The sequence below is a fragment of the Nerophis lumbriciformis genome, linkage group LG27 (assembly GCF_033978685.3).
Source record: "Nerophis lumbriciformis linkage group LG27, RoL_Nlum_v2.1, whole genome shotgun sequence".
Taxonomy (NCBI): domain Eukaryota; kingdom Metazoa; phylum Chordata; class Actinopteri; order Syngnathiformes; family Syngnathidae; genus Nerophis; species Nerophis lumbriciformis.
In genome coordinates, this window is record NC_084574.2 from 34,947,501 (window position 1) to 34,967,487 (window position 19,987).

The 19,987-nt window shown below is 40.6% G+C and overlaps 1 protein-coding gene across 1 annotated transcript in view; it reads left to right on the forward strand.

The window, feature by feature from the left end:
• Window positions 1–19,987, forward strand: part of cc2d1a (coiled-coil and C2 domain containing 1A) — a 55,018-nt gene that overhangs the window by 12,974 nt on the left and 22,057 nt on the right. The window contains exons 8-15 of the mRNA XM_072916434.1: window positions 2,070–2,142; window positions 2,267–2,350; window positions 2,469–2,596; window positions 7,714–7,786; window positions 7,872–7,996; window positions 11,940–12,018; window positions 14,146–14,222; window positions 14,308–14,403. Of these exons, the coding sequence (XP_072772535.1) occupies window positions 2,070–2,142; window positions 2,267–2,350; window positions 2,469–2,596; window positions 7,714–7,786; window positions 7,872–7,996; window positions 11,940–12,018; window positions 14,146–14,222; window positions 14,308–14,403 (735 nt within the window). The remainder of the gene's footprint in view (window positions 1–2,069; window positions 2,143–2,266; window positions 2,351–2,468; window positions 2,597–7,713; window positions 7,787–7,871; window positions 7,997–11,939; window positions 12,019–14,145; window positions 14,223–14,307; window positions 14,404–19,987) is intronic.

Consider the following 19,987-nt stretch of genomic DNA (forward strand, 5'->3'; position numbering starts at 1 on the left):
ATCCAAAACTAATGTAAAGTTTCCTAACAACAGAAGAATAAGTGATTATTTAATTTTAACAGAAGTGTAGATATATTAAAAGAGAAAGTAAGCAGATATTAACAGTAAATGAACAAGTAGATTAATAATTCATTTTCTACCACTTGTCCTTAATCATTTTGACAAAATAATAGAATGGAAACTTTGTTTGCTTATTTACTAATAAAAGATAAGTTGTCTCATATGTGTACTATTTTATTTAATGACAAAATGTTTAACAAACAGGGAATTTGACTTGGTAGACTGTGTTCTCTTTGTTCGGATTAAAGGAGTGTAAAGGGGCTCTCATCATGTGACACACATACAGGTAAAAGCCAGTAAATTAGAATATTTTGAAAAACTTGATTTATTTCAGTAATTGCATTCAAAAGGTGTAACTTGTACATTATATTTATTCATTGCACACAGACTGATGCATTCAAATGTTTATTTCATTTAATTTTGATGATTTGAAGTGGCAACAAATGAAAATCCAAAATTCCGTGTGTCACAAAATTAGAATGTTACTTAAGGCTAATACAAAAAAGGGATTTTTAGAAATGTTGGCCAACTGAAAAGTATGAAAATGAAAAATATGAGCATGTACAATACTCAATACTTGGTTGGAGCTCCTTTTGCCTCAATTACTGCGTTAATGCGGCGTGGCATGGAGTCGATGAGTTTCTGGCACTGCTCAGGTGTTATGAGAGCCCAGGTTGCTCTGATAGTGGCCTTCAACTCTTCTGCGTTTTTGGGTCTGGCATTCTGCATCTTCCTTTTCACAATACCCCACAGATTTTCTATGGGGCTAAGGTCAGGGGAGTTGGCGGGCCAATTTAGAACAGAAATACCATGGTCCGTAAACCAGGCACGGGTAGATTTTGCGCTGTGTGCAGGCGCCAAGTCCTGTTGGAACTTGAATTCTCCATCTCCATAGAGCAGGTCAGCAGCAGGAAGCATGAAGTGCTCTAAAACTTGCTGGTAGACGGCTGCGTTGACCCTGGATCTCAGGAAACAGAGTGGACCGACACCAGCAGATGACATGGCACCCCAAACCATCACTGATGGTGGAAACTTTACACTAGACTTCAGGCAACGTGGATCCTGTGCCTCTCCTGTCTTCCTCCAGACTCTGGGACCTCGATTTCCAAAGGAAATGCAAAATTTGCATGGTTGGGTGATGGTTTGGGGTGCCATGTCATCTGCTGGTGTCGGTCCACTCTGTTTCCTGAGATCCAGGGTCAACGCAGCCGTCTACCAGCAAGTTTTAGAGCACTTCATGCTTCCTGCTGCTGACCTGCTCTATGGAGATGGAGATTTCAAGTTCCAACAGGACTTGGCGCCTGCACACAGCGCAAAATCTACCCGTGCCTGGTTTACGGACCATGGTATTTCTGTTCTAAATTGGCCCGCCAACTCCCCTGACCTTAGCCCCATAGAAAATCTGTGGGGTATTGTGAAAAGGAAGATGCAGAATGCCAGACCCAAAAACGCAGAAGAGTTGAAGGCCACTATCAGAGCAACCTGGGCTCTCATAACACCTGAGCAGTGCCAGAAACTCATCGACTCCATGCCACGCCGCATTAACGCAGTAATTGAGGCAAAAGGAGCTCCAACCAAGTATTGAGTATTGTACATGCTCATATTTTTCATTTTCATACTTTTCAGTTGGCCAACATTTCTAAAAATCCCTTTTTTGTATTAGCCTTAAGTAATATTCTAATTTTGTGACACACGGAATTTTGGATTTTCATTTGTTGCCACTTCAAATCATCAAAATTAAATGAAATAAACATTTGAATGCATCAGTCTGTGTGCAATGAATAAATATAATGTACAAGTTACACCTTTTGAATGCAATTACTGAAATAAATCAAGTTTTTCAAAATATTCTAATTTACTGGCTTTTACCTGTATTTAGAAGGTCATAAACAAGGTTTTATGCTCTAGCTATGCTTAAATATTTAAAATGTATAATTAATAATTCATTCACACATAGGTCGAAACCAATTACAATCAATAAATGAAAGTTTACTGTGTGTTATTTGCAGAAGCTGGATTCCTTGCTGGAGGCCATAGACAAAGATGAGCCAGTAGACCTCAGCTTGCTCCCTGCACCACCTGGTTAGTGTGTCTTTATCTTTTTATATGTCCAGTTTGTCCATATTCATACTATATTGATCTTTTATTGCAACTTTCACTCATGTTGAGGTCTTTATCGTGACCTATGTTGCCTATTCTTTTGCAGGGTCTGGAGTAGAAGAAATAGTACTTCCTTCCTTTAAAGCAGCACCTCCTGTTGCTCCTGCACCCACACAGTTGCCATCAGCTGGTACTCGTCCTTGTTTTTTTTTCTGACTACTTAGCTTTTTGTTGGGAAGCTGAAGTTTTAAGCGCGCGTGTGTATGTTTGTGTGCATTTGTGCGTGCGTGCGTGCGTGCCTTGCACAGATCTCCAGGCTCCAAGCAGTGTCGGAGAAGCCTTGCAGCAGAGGTTGGACATATACAAGTCAGCAGCTGAGAGCGCTAAAAGCAAAGGAGAAGACCGTAAAGCTCGCATGCATCAGCGCATCGTAAAGGTACTTCTTGTCAAACCACTTGAATTAATGCTTCAAAATTATTTTCAGTGAAATTCGCACTTCATCAACTCTATATTACTCCATAAATAGCGTGTGTGCGTGTGCGCGTGTGTGTGTGTGTGTGTGTGTGTGTGTGTATATACAGTATATATATATTAAGGCTGTCAAAAGATCAAATTGACTCGTGATTAATCGCATTTTGTTCATAGTAACTCAAAATTAATCGCGATTAATCACAGAAAAAAATATTTTTCATTATTTATAAGTGAACCCTAGACAGATAATTGTTCAAAGTTTTTAATACCATGTCTGGGGAATTAGTTTTAATGAACATCCTTTTGGTGTTTTAAACAGCTCAACACAAGATGGACATTCAGACACTTTTAATGACAATAAAAAAATTTGCCTGCAGTGCATTGATGTCGTGCCAGATTTTTGTATTTTGTAGAAATATAGAATTTGTATCCATCCATCCATCCATCTTAAATGCATTTATAAAAATATATATATATATATATATGTATAATATATATATAAACATATGTATATGTATATATGTGTATATATGTATGTATATATGTACATACATATGTATTTATGTATGTATAAATGTACATATATATGTATGTTTATATGTACATAGATGTATGTATATATGTACACCAGTGACGTGCAGTCAGGGGAGGCAGGTGAGGCGGGGCCTCACGTGTCTTCATGGAAAGAAAAAAAATGTAAAAAGAAAAAAAATAAATTGTTATATGTATCCAGTGATTATACTATAAAGTTATTTTCCATTTAACTTCACCAGTTTTAGATTATTTTTATTCAAAATCGCTGAATTTTCACATTTGCCGTTCAAATACTGAGAAGGGACTTGCGGTGAATCACCAGCCAGTTGAGGCACGTCACTGAGTTGAGCCTCACCATGGATTGCGCAATGACTCGGCTAACTGCTGGCCTGCTGTGCAGTGAGACCGTATTGCTATATGAATTATATTATACATTTCCATAGTTTAGTTAGCTGAGGTATATAATGTACAGTGTATTTTGTCAACAACTGTATGTGTGTAACATATTTCTTGTGCTGAGCAATCATAAAACCGCTGCGAAGACGCACTGTGTGAGGCTCGCAGTAATCCCGCCTCCTGGTGGTAAAGGGCGCTAGTGATCCCAGAGATCATTCTTGCGACTACTCGGCTACAGAAGAAGTGACAACAAGCAGCAACAGTTAGCAGCGATCGTTTATTTTTTCCTCTCGCCTGGACGTTTAACATGGAGGATTACATATCTAAAATAAAACAGTTTTCTAAACTGGACTTTCAATCGAAGCAGGAGGTAATACATAAAGGAAGATCTCCATCGAGACAGAGAGACTTTTAAAACTGAAGAAAGATAAGGAAGACTTCTATAAACAAGTTATCGATGCTTTTGTTCAAAAGGAGCTGCGCATGGACTTCATTTATAAGTAAAGGTAAAACCATAATACATTTTTTTTTTTTTTTTTATGTGCTTTTTTGTGTGCTACAGTTTGTATGTGTAAAGTTAAAGTTAAGTTAAAGTACCAATGATTGTCACACACACTAGGTGTGGTGAAATTTGTCCTCTGCATTTGACCCACCCCCTTGATCACCCCCTGGGAGGTGAAGGGAGCAGTGGGCAGCAGCGGCGCCACGCCCGGGAATCATTTTTGGTTATTTAACCCCCAATTCCAACCCTTGATGCTGAGTGCCAAGCAGGGAAGAATGCTGGTATACGCTTTTAAACATAACCCGTTAACTGCTGCCAATCAAATGGTGAATAAGATACTCTTTAGGGTTCATATGTTTGTAAATCTGACTGTGATGAAGTCAGTGCCTCACCAGCCATCAACCTCACTGCACGTCACTGATATATATATATATATATATATATATATATTTATATATATGTGTGTATATATATGTGTGTATATATATATATATATGTGTATATATATATTTATATATATATATGTATATGTATGTATATATATATGTATGTGTATATATATATATATATATATATATATATATATTTATACATACATACATACATATACATATATATATATATATATATATATATATATATATATATATATATATATATATATATATATATATATATGTATATATATATGTACATATGTATATATATATATATATATATATATATATATATATGTATATGTATATATATATATATATATATGTATATGTATATATATATATATATATATATATATATATATATATATATGTATATATATGTACATATGTATGTATGTATATATGTACATACAAATATAAATACATATATACACATACACTATATTGCCAAAAATATGTGGCCACCTGCCTTGACTCACATATGAACTTGAAGTGCCATCCCATTCGTAACCCTCAGGGTTCAATATGATGTCGGTCCACTTTTTGCAGCTATTACAGCTTCACCTCTTCTGGAAAGGCTGTCCACAAGGTTGCGGAGTGTGTTTATAGGATTTTTCGACCATTCTTCCAAAAGGGCATTGGTGAGGTCACACACTGATGTTGGTGGAGAAGGCCTGGCTCTCAGTTCTATTTCCTCCCAAAGGTGTTCTATCTGGTTCAGGTCTGGACTTTGTGTAGGCCAGTCAAGTTCACTACATCAGACTCTGTCATCCATGTCTTTATGGACCTTGTTTTGTGCACTGGTGGAAGAAGAAGTGGCCTGCTCCAAACTGTCCACAAGGTTGGGAGCATGGAATTGTCCAAAATCTTTTGGTATCCTGGAGCATTCACATTTCCTTTCATTGGAACTAAGGGGCCAAGCCTAACTCCTGAAAAATAACCCCACACCATAATTCCTCTTCCACCAAATTTCACACTCAGCACAATGCAGTCCGAAATGTACCCTTCTCCTGGCAACCTCCAAACCCAGACTCGTCCATCAGATTGCCAGATGGAAAAGCTCGATTCATCACTCCAGAGAACGCGTCTCCACCTCCAAAGATATGCACCTGGGGATATGTTGATTGGCAACACTAAATTGGCCCTAATGTGCGAATGTGAGTGTGGATCTTGTCTGTCTATCTGTGTTGGCCCTGCGATGAGGTGGCGACTTGTCCAGGGTGTACCCCGCCTCCCGCCCGAATGCAGCTGAGATAGGCTCCAGCACCCCGCGACCCCGAACGGGACAAGCGGTAGAACATGGATGGATGGATGGATTCTTATATTTTCTTAATGTATTACATTTTTAATAACATGTCCACAATGTTCCTCATTTGGCTACTGACGTATTCTTCATATTGCGTAATTTTGGGTTTTTGAATGTTAGTCCGTACGGCATATGTGTGTGTGTGTGTCCGTGCGTGCGGAAGACAAGATACATGAGAACTGTAGCTGTCTGCTAAATGATAAAATAAACATCCCTATTTGGCGAGAAGGTGTCCTTGATTTAAATGTTGTGCCTTCTAAAACCACAGAATGTTCAGACACTTTTTCCCCACTCGCCATAAACAAAGATGCGTGTCGTCTATCTACTCATTCATATCCATGGCTAAAAGTGTTGCCCACTAGTGGCGGCGATATTATGATATCCCCTGATGTATTAATCTACTTGGTAATTTCCTCTTCTTACCTTCTTTGCTGTAATGTGGTTCCTATTAGCATTCTGTTGAAGTGTACACAGCATTTCTTATTTTCTTGTTTCACTACTTCAATTTCAAGCTAGCTTAGCATAGCTTGTTCTCTCCTTCTCCCTCTGTGTGTATCTGTGCTAACCCAGCTAACACATACTGTAACTTTAAAATAATGGTAGCTAATGGTTCTCCCACGGTTAATTAGAACCAAACCTAGAACAAACGTTTAGACTACGTTTGTTAACGCTTCATTTTAGAGCTGTCTGTATTTTTTTTAACATCCATCCATCCATTTTCTACCGCTTATTCCCTTTTGGGGTCGCGGGGGGCGCTGGAGCCTATCCGGGCGGAAGCATACTCAATGTATATAGTCGATTTTGGGACATTTGTCCGTCGATTCATGATTTGTCCACCTGCTAATCAGGATGCATCGGAGAATCGATAATTTTCCCCACCTCTATTAATGCATGTGATCGGTATTGGCCGGTCTCACTCATGGATGGTAGGTAACGGAATCTGCAGCATAAAATTCTGATCGGAACATCCCTTATAAATATACATAAATATTGTTGCCAATCAGCTAAATTTTTGTTTAATCTGACCCCAGAAGGTCTTATCTTTGTCCATGTGATGTCAGATGAAACAAAAATTTAGCTGTTTGGCCACAATACCCAGCAATATGTTTAGAGGAGAAAAAGTGAGGCCTTTAATCCCAGGAACACCATACCTACCGTCAAGCATGGTGGTGGTAGTATTATGCTTTGGGCCTGTTTTGCTGCCAATGGAACTGGTGCTTTACAGAGAGTAAATGGGACGATGAAAAAGGAGGTTTACCTCCAAATTCTTCAGAACAACCTAAAATCATCAGCCCGGAGGTTGGGTCTTGGGCGCAGTTTGGTGCTCCAACAGGACAGTGACCCCAAACACACATCAAAAGTGGTAAAGGAATGGCTAAATCAGGCTAGAATTAAGGTTTTAGAATGGCCTTCCCAAAGTCCTGACTTAAACATGTGGACAATGCTGAAGAAACAAGTCCATGTCAGAAAACCAACAAATTTAGCTGAACTGCACCAATTGTGTCAAAGAGGAGTGGTCAAAAATTTTACCAGAAGCTTGTGGATGGCTACCAAAAGCGCCTTATTGCAGTGAAACTTGCCAAGGGACTTGTAACCAAATATTAACATTGCTGTATGTATCCTTTTGACCCAGCAGATTTGGTCACATTTTCAGTAGACCCATAATAAATTCATAAAAGAACCAAACTTCATGAATGTTTTTTGTGACCAACAAGTATGTGCTCCAATCACTCTATCACAAAAAAATAAGAGTTGTAGAAATCATTGGAAACTCAAGACAGGCATGACATTATGTTCTTTACAAGTGTATGTAAACTTTTGACCACGACCACGACTTTTGACCACAATCACGACATACATGCAGAATATATGGTAGTGCCACTTATCAGCTTTTCTTTCACTAGCAATACCAGGATTCCATTAAAGCGCACAAGGCTGGGCGACCTGTCAGCTTGTCTGACCTACCTGTACCGCCAGGTACATTTGTGATTGCATACATTTTTCATAGTTTTGTGATTGTATACCAATGATATTGTGTGGATGATTGATGTTGTTCTTTTAGGCTGCCCTCCATTGCAGGGCTCAGAGAGAGAGCAGCATAACTTTGTGGGTGTGCTGGAAACCGCAGTGAAGATAGCTAATGAGGATCCAGATGCAGAAGAGAACAATCCCAGAGAGTCTGCCAAGGTAAGAAACAAAAACAATCTAATAATAAAACATAGTGTATGCACATAACATATACAGTCAGGGATTTTGATTTGATTTCCATTAGATTTTTGCCAAAGTGTTTTGGTGGAAATGTATTTTTGTTTTTGAATGTTATTGTGAAAACATGTTTGAATGTTATTGATCAATCAGTCTCCCTTGCCACACTCATTTATTATGATAGATTGATGTGTATTATTATTAGTTCTGTCAATCGGTTCAATTTTTAAATCAGATTAATCACACTTTTGCATTATGATTAGTCACAGTAAATTCCCTGCTTTCATCATTTAAATTAATTTTATATTAACCTTAATTTTATAGTGAAAATATTATACATACATTTTTTTTAAATGTTTTACTTAAATTAATGTTTTACTTAAATGTACGTCATTTATTTGGTCAAAACTGTTTTATCTTAAGTAACGTCTGAGTTTATTTTGAAGTAAAATTATTAATCAGTGAGCACAACAGTCTCCTCACTCATCTCACTCATGCAGTGACATATACATTGACCTCATCACCGACCGAAAAAAACACAAACATGGTAAAGGAGCTTGTGCGCCTAAAATGTGTGATTATTTTGCGTTTATACATGATTAATACAATCATGTTTTGTGATAAATCGCATGAGTTATAAAATTGACTTTGACAGCCCTAATTTTTTCTTTTTTTTTTTAATTTTTAGAGTTATCATTACATCCAGTTTCTATTGCGATCCTAATATGCCTACGGGAGGGGTGCCTATTAGGTCGATGGCGAACTACCGGTCGATTATGGAGGGTGTGTCAATTGATCGCCAGAAAAAAATAAATAAATCTAAAAATTAGCGATCATCAATCTTCACTATTACGTCACTTTTGTCACTTGATTGACATTACCAGCGTCCAAGGATGTTGTAAGATGACTCTGGCTGCTGCAACCGGCAGGAAAGCGAGAGACACTCTTGCGCCGTACCTGCTGTCAAAAGCCTAAAGACCGACTGCACAGTTCTTTCCATCCAGCCATCTTCTTCCGCTTATCCGAGGACGGGTCGCGGGGGCAGCGGCCTAAGCAGAGAAGCCCAGACTTCCTTCTCCCCACCCACTTCATCCAGCTCCTCCCAGGGGATCCCGAGGCGTTTCCAGGCCAGCTGGGAGACATAGACCCCCCCAACGTTTCCTGGGTCTTTCTCGTGGCCTTCTGCCGGTCGGATGTGCACTGAACACCTCCCCAGGTGTTCAGTGCAGCTGCCGAACCACCTCATCTGGCTCCTCTCGATGTGGAGGAGCAGCGGCTTTACTTTGAGCTCCTCCCGAATGACAGAGCTTCTCACTCTATCTTTAAGGGAAAGCCCCACCACCCGACTGAGGAACCTAATTTCGGCCGCTTGTACCCGTGATCTTGTCCTTGTGTCATAACCCAAAGCTCATGACCATAGGTGAGGATGGGAACCTAGATCGACCGGTAAATTGAGAGCTTTGCCTTCTTGCTCAGCTCCTTCTTCACCACAACAGATCGATACAGGGTCCGCATTACTGCAGACGCCGCCCCGGTCCGCCTGTCGATCTCATAATCCACTCTTCACTCACTCGTGAACAAGACTCAGAGTTACTTGAACTCCTCCACTTGGGGCAAGATCTCCTCCCCAACCTGGAGATGGCTCTCCACCCTTTTCCAGGCAAGAACCATGGACTCTAACTCAGAGGTGCTGACTCTCATCCCAGTGGCTTCACACTCGGCCAGGTGAAGCCAGCAGGACCACATCATCTGCAAAAAGCAGAGACCTAATCCTACAGCCACCAAACCAGGTCCCCTCCACGCCTTGACTGCGCCTAGAAATTCTGTCCATAAAAGTTATGAACAGAACCAAAGACAAAGGGCAGCCCTGGCGGAGTCCTACCATCACTGGGAACATGTTTGTCTTACTGCCGGCAATGTGAGCCAAGCTCTGACACCGATCATACAGGGAATGGACTGCCACCATCAGGCAGTCCTATACCCCAAACTTTCTTTGCACTCCCCAAAGGACCTCTCGAGGGACACGGTTGCATGCCTTCTCCAAGTCCACAAAGCACATGTAGACTGGTTGGGCAAACTCCCATGCACCCTCAAGGATTCTGCCGAGAATATAGAGCTTGTCCACAGTTCCACAACCACACTGCACCTCCTGAATCCAAGGTTCGACTATCTTGCTTAGCCTCCTCAACAGTACACCTGGATAGACATTTACAAGAAGGCTGAGGACTGTAATCCCACGATAGTTGGAACACACCCTCCTGTTCCCCTTCTTAAAGAGAGGAACCAACACCCCAGTCTGCTAATTCCAGAGGCACCGCCCCCGATATCCACGCAATGTTCCAGAGTCTTATCCCCACTCCTGGGGCCCTGCCACCAAGGAGAACCTCAGCCCCAAAAATAGAGTCCATTACAGATTTCGCTGGCTCTGCTTCCTCATAGGAAGAAGTGTAGGTGGGATTGAGGAGGTCTTCGAAGTATTCCCTCCACCGATCCACAACATCCCTAGTCGAGGTCAGCAGAACACCATCCCCACCGTACACAGTGTTGACAGTGGACTGCTTCCTCCCTATGAGGCGGCGAATGTTGGTCCAGAATCGCTTCGAAGCCGTCGGGAAGTTGTTTTGTGTGGCTTCCCTGAACTCCTCCCATGTCCGTGTTTTTGCCTCCGCGACCGCCGAAGCTGCACACCGCTTGGCCTGTCTATACTTGTCTGCTGCCTCCGGAGTCGCACGAGTCAAAAGGACCTGATGACAGATGACATGGCTGCTGTTTCAGCCTCCATCCTTTCCATCATCACCTGATTTCCTGCCCATGTGTCGGGTCTTCTTCCTCCATCAAATCGCCCAGGTCTTTATTAGGATGCTTCCTTTTTTTCTGTGTAAAATAAGTTAATATTAACACATGAGGTCTTTCCTGTAGTGCAGCTACAGGTCTTCCCGGGCGTCCAGAATTTGGTGAGTTTGGTATTTTAATCACGCAAAAAGTTAGCTTCGTGATGGAGGTGAATTCACTGTGTTTACGAGAAATAACTCTGTCCACTTCATTATGCAGTTAGTTCGGCAATCTGCCCCAGCATTGTTTTGGAGTTGGAATTGAACCAAAAAAATTCAGAAGTGGGCGGCAACTTTTGATGCTGCGGCAATGGGAAACGAAAGCTTTGAAATCCTACTCCAAACCGGCTCTGAAACCGCTGCAGTGGAAAAGGAGTAGACATGAATAAAACAATTGTGGCAGTTATCATCACTACTGTGAATCCTGTCTGATTCCAATCAATGCAAGTTATCAGAATCAGGGAATACATCAACTTATATTCTTGTCTTCATTAAAGAAGGGACTCTTTATGCGGTACATGCTTGTATTTTTAGTAAACACCTTACACACGTTAACAAAAAACATCTGTTTCATAATTAAATATAAATTATATGTACAACACAGGACAAACGTTTGGACACACTTTTTCATTTCAATGTGTTTACTTTATTTTCATGACTATTTACATTGTAGATTGTCACTGAAGGCATCAAAACTATAACACCTGTGAAGTGAAAACCCTTTCAGGTGACTACATTTGATGTCAAGAATGTGCAAAACAGTAATCAGAGCAAAGGGTGGCTATTTTGAAGAAACTAGAATATAAAACAGGTTTTCAGTTATTCCACCTTTTTTTGTTAAGTACATAACTCCACATGTGTCTTTCTTCATAGTTCTGATGCCTTCGGTGACAATCTACAGTGTAAATAGTCATGAAAATAAAGAAAACCCATTGAATGAGAAAGTGTGTCCAAACTTTTGGCCTGTATTGTATACATCAAGATGAGGTAGATCACCTTGACTTGGTCATTTGAAAAGTAGCTTGTCTGCTAAAAAAGTGTGGGCACCCCTGGTCTATGGTAATAACAATAATAATCATAATATTTGTCTTTAGACCTCTGTGCACACATCTGCCCAGAAGGCAAAGTCTCCAACCCCAGGTGGCTCCAAAACTCTCAAACTAGGAGGCAAAGGTGTGTTGAGTGTAAGCACAGCCATGCTACTTAAAAGGGAACTGCACTTTTTTGGGGAATAATGCCTATCATTCACAATCCTTATGTGAGATAAGAACACATATGACTTCCTTTTTTTTTCTACATTGTAACTCGTAAATAAATGCTAGCAAGAGGTGACTAACAATGTAGGAAATGGGAATTCGAGCTATTCCGCCTATAAAACAGTAAAAAACATCCAAAAACCTCCAGCAAAGTTTTCTATACATGCTGTAAGTATGTATGTACTGTCCGTAGATTCATAATAACCTGTCATGGAATGGAATGATATTTATTGTAATTTCACAAGTACAACAATATTTTGTTTTCAGCACAAATCCATTCAAGATTAGACAATGTACAGGGTTACAGAACAAGAACGCTAATGGGATGCCACTCATGGCGCACCGTAAAAGGTGGGGAAAAGGTAGACACTGGGGGAGGATGAGTAAAAAAAAATTTAAAAAAAAAAATTTCTCAGTCTGGGCTCCTTTTGAGAAGGCCCTGTCTGGAGTGAGTAAAAAAACTTCATAGCAAAGCACATATATATATTATACAACTCGAGACTTGTAACGACGGGTAAGGCCCGAAGCTGCCAGCCACTAGGGCGCTGCTTCATGTTCCAACATACCACGTGGGGTGAGGCGCAAGCATGGGGTAGGGGTGCGGTGTGTTTGTGTTTGTGCATATGCCCATTGTTCAGGGTGTAATCTGGTTGTGTCTTTCGGCCTGGAGTCTCTCTCTGCAGGCGTTTACCAGCAAAGTTCAACTCCCAGGGGTTATTGGAGGAGGGAGAGATGTCCGAGCGGCTATCACTGTGATGTCCTTCAGGGGATGTTTTCAGAACAGCCTTCGTCTGTTGAGAGCAGTGTCAAGGCCATTTGAGGGAGTTGAATCGTAGTTAAGGATTGTTGTGTTCCAAGAGAGCAGACATTTCAATGTCTTGTCTGATCTAATCAATCAATAGATACATTTTGATGTTGTCCAACTTACGATTCTGTTCAAAAATCGCCACAGTCTGTGTTCCCACAGCCCAACAGATGCCTTCCAATGTAACGGGCAGCCTTTCGGCTTCTTGAACGGCTGTTATCGTCTTCCGAATTTGACGATACACCAGAGCAATGCCCAGTTCAATCAGCAGATGCCCTGCGATTACAGTTCCAAATAGATAGATGTCTTCCACGTTCTCGACTGTAAGCACTGAGAGGCACAAGATTCTCAATCTCCCGCACAAGTCTCTCACGTTTCCTGCAGCGATCGTTCTGTCAGGGCAGCCAAGCTCCTCAACCTCTTTTCCTTGTCGAGAAGTTTTTGTCAATTGAGTCGAAAGTCCAGCTTATAAATTCCATGTTTAGATGTTTAGATTTTGGAGGACAGCGCAGATAAAGAGGCTCTTGAAAGTATAGACAAGACAGAGAAGCAAGCGGGAAGAAACATGCGACCGCCTCCATTGAGTGCCAAATGAGAAAAGTTTACGTGTTTTGGTCATTTTACGGCAGCACTTGTTTAGCTTCTAAATTCGTCATAATCCTCACACCAGAAGTAAATGAAAAAAAATAATAAGAAAAAGGTGGCAGCAAACAAGAGTCTTTTCGATGTCTTTCTCGCGATGTCTTCGGGTTTAAATTGACGTTCAAAGTTGACCAACTTCTCGACTTTTTTGCCACAACCTTCTACTATACAGGTGAGAGGCATGATTTATACTCTCCCTCTAGCAAAAACTTTTACCAACTCAGAGGTTGTCAATAGCTGCATAAGATAGTTACCTATATTTGATCAAGGCGCCACTAAAAGCAGTTCCTCTGCATTTGCTCCTATGATAACAATGACGCCAATACCTAATATGCAGGTCACAACATGTAAATGGAGTTGGCGGTTTTTGGATGCTTTTTTTGAGGGCTTTATGGGTGCAATAGATGACTCCTATTAGCTACATTGTTGGCCGTCTCCTATGACACGTATAATTAAAATTTGAACGCATAAAAAAAGGGAAAAACATACAGTATGTGTTTTTGTCTCACATAGGGATTGTGAATGATAAGCAAAATTCCTAAAAAAAAAAGTGCAGTTCTCTAAGATTTTCACTTACTTTTCTCCTCTATACCTCAGCACAACAGCAAGTGGATTTCTTGTTGCTACGGCGACATGCTTTTTTACGTGCAGCGCTACACTCCAAGCAGATAAAGGTAATTTGTAGAGGTGTTTTTCTTGTTTGGCTTTTGGGTTTTTCTTTTTTACATTAAAATGACGTCTTAATCTTATATCTTTTAGGACATGACGGCAGCAGCGCAGCATCTCAGACACGCTAAAGGACTCGACCCCATGGTCGACGCCGCCAAGTCTGGCCTTCCTGTTGATATTACCAAGGTTATTATTATTTATTAGCCTTTATTTAACCAGGTAAAATCCCATTGAGATCAAAGATCTCTTTTCCAAGGGAGACCTGGCCAAGAGGGCAGCAGCAAGGTTACATTAAAAACAGTAAACAAATACATAAAACATCACATTTACAACATTAAAACTTGCTCACATGACACATGTGCATACAGACAAGGTAGACTGCAGTCCTTTCACAGAAGCTTTAAACTCATTCAGCGTAACTAGGGTTTGAAGTTTAATGTTCGATTGTAGGTTATTCCAAGCCTTCGGTGCTGAAAACCTAAATGCTTTCTTGCCCAGTTCAGTTCTTACTTTGGGGACAACAAATTGCAGAACATCCATTGAACGAAGATTGTGACTTCCTTGTTTCTTTGTTAAAAGACAAGACAGATAAGATGGAGTGATACCCAGAATGGTTTTGTAGATGAAAACATACCAATGATTGAGGTTATAAATACATACACAACTAACATTAATATACGTATATTATTATTATATTTACAACTAATGAAAGCAAATATAACAAGGAGCCCTTCAAAATCATTTTTGTTTTGTGTAAAAAGGGGAGGTTAAGTGATCTATTTATGTTGTCTAACTCTAGAAAATATCCCACATTATTTTTTTAAATTTGCTGTCACCATTTGTGATATTAGTAATACATCTGTGCGACTCAGAATCACAATGTAGTTATACAAATAATAGTATTCCTGTTCCTAAGTTAGTTTGCCTTTCTTCCATGTCAAGATGTCACCGCTTCTCGTATTCCTTTATCGTGGGTTATTGGTTACAGACTCGACCGCGATAATTGAATTTGCGTGTAATAAGAATATTTATTTATAAATGTAATATTTTAAAAGCATAAACATTTTTTTATATACCCTCTATACAGTCCATCCGGAAAGTAAATGGTTGCTTCCTGTCAATTGAAGAAGACGTACAGAAAAAGGCTCTGCTTTTACAGCTGAGGTTTTTCATAATGTGAAGATTTTTTGGCCACTGATTTCTGATCACAGCCACAGGAGAGTTACCTGGCATCTTCGCACTGATCTTGGTCCAGTGAGAGCAGGCCCGGCCCTAACCAATCTGGCGCCCTAGGCAAGATTTTAGGTGGTGCCCCCCCACATCGGCAGTGAAGTGTATATACTCACAAGAAACCGAATAGCTTTGTCTTTGACCTTCTTTTTTTTTTACTTACAACTATACCTAATATATAAAGGGGTGGAAAAGTGACTATTACCTGCAGGGCAAACATAGCTAACCAGAAGGCAATAACAATGTAAACAAAAAACAGCTGCTTAAAAGATCTAATACAAATAAATGTCCCTGAAAAATGTAAGGTGGGAGTACTGTAATTACCTAACGTTACATTATTATTTTCCATAACAATTTAGCCCCCTCCACAATATTAACCCGACGTTAAAACAGAACTAGCTATTTATTGATTAGCAATTGCCGAATCATGTAACATTAGCTTAATGCTAAAAAGCCGGGTTACTATCACATTCTGTAACAGACAAATAATTTCATGTTCGGCTCACCTACCTGCTACCTCTGTCTTTTCTCGTTTCTCCTCCTCTTCTTTTCTCTTTTTTCTTCCCTGGGCACCTGACAGTTTTGGCCGTTTTGACATCTTGTGTTGATTTTTTGATGTGGTGACGTCCAAAAAGAGTCATGATACGGGAAGGGAGGGGGCGCACCGTGCGGGGGGAGAGGGGGCGTAATGTTGTAACAAATAATATTTCTATTAAATAGGCTTTACTTTGCATTTTAATTAACGTGGGATTATTTTTTGTATTTAGAAATAATAGTACCAACTTTTTTTCTTTTCTTTTTTTTTCTCCAACATTTGTGGCACTGGCGTGGCGCCCCCTCATGGACGGCGCCCTTAGCATTTGCCTATACGGCCTATGCCACGGGCCGGCCCTGAGTGAGAGGCATTGATTCACTGAAAAAAGAATCAGAATCAGAATCAGAATAGTTTTTATTGCCATTGTTTGAGAACGGGTTCACAAACTAAGAATTTTTCCTACATTCCGTAACCTGTATAACAAGCAAGCTTTAGCGACATATGTTGTTGTTAGAGCAAACACTGAGGAACTCCTTTTCTAGCGTACTAACACATCGCCATGCTGCGGTATTAGCCGTAAAAGCTAGCTAAGGCAAGAGATAAGCTAGCTTCTACGTCAACACAAAAACGTGTTTGAGTTTGTAATGCACAACACCGCGATACAACACCGATTTGTACTGACTGAAAAACATGAACAATCATATTACAGTATCTATAAAGTATTGACGCACATTTCATGTTTAGTTTGTACACAGCTGAGCTAGCCAGACTGTGTATGTACTAGGGGTGTGTGAAAAAATCGATTCGAATTCGAATCGCGATTCTCACGTTGTGCAATTCAGAATCGATTCTCATTTTTTTTTAAATCGCTTTTTTTTAAAAATGTATTTAAAAAAATTTTTTTTCATTTTTTTATTTTATTTTTTAATTAATCAATCCAACAAAACAATACAAAGCAATACCATAACAATGCAATCCAGTTCCAAAACCAAACCCGACCCAGCAACACTCAGAACTGCAATAAACAGAGCAATTGAGAGGAGACACAAACACGACACAGAACAAACCGAAAGTAGTGAAACAAAAATGAATATTATCAACAACAGTATCGATATTAGTTACAAGTTCAACATAGCAGTGATTAAAAATCCCTCATTGACATTATCATTAGACATTTATAAAAAAAAAAAAAAAAAAGAACAATAATGTCACACTTGCATCACATCTCATAAGCTTGACAACACACTGTGTCCAATATTTTCACAAAGTTAAAGTTAAAGTTAAAGTACCAATGATTGTCACACACACACTAGGTGTGGCGAGATTATTCTCTGCTTTTGACCCATCACCCTTGATCACCCCCTGGGAGGTGAGGGGAGCAGTGGGCAGCAGCGGTGGCCGCGCCCGGGAATCATTTTGGTGATTTAACCCCCAATTCCAACCCTTGATGCTGAGTGCCAAGCAGGGAGGTAATGGGTCCCATTTTTATAGTCTTTGGTATGACTCGGCCGGGGTTTGAACTCACAACCTACCGATCTCAGGGCGGACACTCTAACCACTAGGCCACTGAGTAGGTAAAGATAAAATAAGTCATATTTTTGGTTCATTTAATAGTTAAAACAAATTTACATTATTGCAATCAGTTGATAAAACATTGTCCTTTACAATTATTAAAGCTTTTTACAAAAATCTACTACTCTGCTTACATGTCAGCAGACTGGGGTAGATCCTGCTGAAATCCTATGTATTGAATGAATAGAGAATCATTTTGAATCGGGAAAAAATCGTTATTGAATCGAGAATCGTGTTGAATTGAAAAAAAAAAAAAGATTTTGAATCGAATCGTGACCCCCAAGAATCGATATTGAATCGAATCATGGGACACCCAAAGATTCACAGCCCTAGTATGTACTGTAGTTGTACCAACACGCATGGCATGCTGCGTGTATCAATATTATAATGGCTCATTCAATGGACAATTGTGCGTTTGGTCCAGCTGGCCGGGGACGTTTCCTGTTGATTTTGGGTAAGCACGCCATTTACGCCGAAATAGCTTGACTCCAAGTTCCATATTTATTGCGTCAAAATTGCTTTCACCTCACTCTCCGGGCTTCCGTCTGCTCCAATGTCTCACTTTTCTTTCGTGCTGGCCTCTATAAGCAGCAGTATATTTGGCTTCAAAAGTATAAGGTTGTGAATCTTCATTTGTCCAAAAGTAGTTGTCTTCGTCGTCTGTTACCAAGTCTGCCATAGAACACACTTGTGTTTGAGTCTGGAAGTAGGAACACAAGTTGTTGCCAGAAGTCAGACATGCGCTAACCTGACTCTCGCCAGATCCTTGTAGTTCGCTGAGCTCCACACAAGGATCTGGGCTCGAGGGCATTGCAAACTCCTTTAAGATAGCAAAAAATAATGAACCAATCAGGATCGCCGGGCGGGATTTCATAGATGTGACGTAGCGCCGAAGCGGCTGTTTGATTCAAACAACAATGGCGGCACGCAGCTAGGAGTCGTGTGCTGACATTGATTCTGCTATTGCAACTGTTTTGCGACATCGATCGTCTACTGACATTGCTGCGTTGTTTCAGTAAAAGTTCTCTAACTTTCCACTCTGTCGTTTTCCAATATGTCAACTGTTCTGTTTTGGATTTCCCAGCGTGACTCTCATCAGCGTCACGGGTTGATTTAAATGATAAATGATAAATGGGTTGTACTTGTATAGCGCTTTTCTACCTTCAAGGTACTCAAAGCGCTTTGACACTACCGTATTTTCCGCACCATAAGCCGCCCTGGGTTATAAGCCGCGCCTTCAATGAACGGCATATTTCAAAACTTTGTCCACCTATAAGCCGCCCCGTGTTATAAGCCCCATCTAACTGCGCTAAAGGGAATGTCAAAAAAACAGTCAGATAGGTCAGTCAAACTTTAATAATATATTAAAAACCAGCGTGATGTGGGCGCGCATGGAGTCGTATATCAACATGGACGGAGCTGCGTGAAAAAAGCCACCCGGCCTCTTCGCGTAAACTTACCTTAACCACTCGCTCATCTTTTCTTCATCCATCCATCCCTTCGAGTTAGCTTTTATGATGACGCCGGCTGGAAAGGTCTCTTTTGGCAAGGTCTTCCTTTTGAATATCACCATGGGTGGAAGTTTCTGGCCATTAGCATGGCAAGCTAGAACCACAGTGAAGGATGACTTCTCATTCCCTGTGGTGCGAATATTCACCGTATGTGCTCCCGTTGTATCCACAGTGCGGTTCACAGGAATATCAAAAGTCAGTGGAACCTCGTCCATGTTGATAATGTTCTCTGGCCGGATCTTTTTTTCAGCTATCTTGTTTTTACAATATGCACGGAAAGTAGCCAGCTTTTCTTGAAAGTCTTTAGGCAGTTGCTGTGAAATAGTAGTCCGTGTGCGGATGGAGAGATTGCGTCTTTTCATGAACCGGAAACCTGTCGCTTAGTAGGAGCCATTTTGTGGTCTTTACAGATGTAAACACACAAAGGAAATGAAACGTAATATCCGCGCGCTTCTTCTTCTTCTACGGGGGCGGGTGGTTGCTTACAGTAGAAGAAGAAGCGCTTCCTCTTCTATGGGGGCGGGTGCTTACCTTGGCGGTTGCTTGGCGTAGAAGAAGAAGCACTTCCTCTTCTACGGGGAAAAAAGATGGCGGCTGTTTACCGTAGTTGCGAGACCGAAACTTTATGAAAATGAATCTTAATATTAATCCATATATAAAGCGCACCGGGTTATAAGCCGCACTGTCAGCTTTTGAGTAAATTTGTGGTTTTTAGGTGCGGCTAATAGTGCGGAAAATACGGTACTTCCACATTTACCCATTCACACACACATTCACACACTGATGGAGGGAGCTGCCATGCAAGGCGCTAACCAGCACCCATCAGGAGCAAGGGTGAAGTGTCTTGCTCAGGACACAACGGACATGACGAGGTTGGTACTAGGTGGGGATTGAACCAGGGACCCTCGGGTCGCGCACGGCC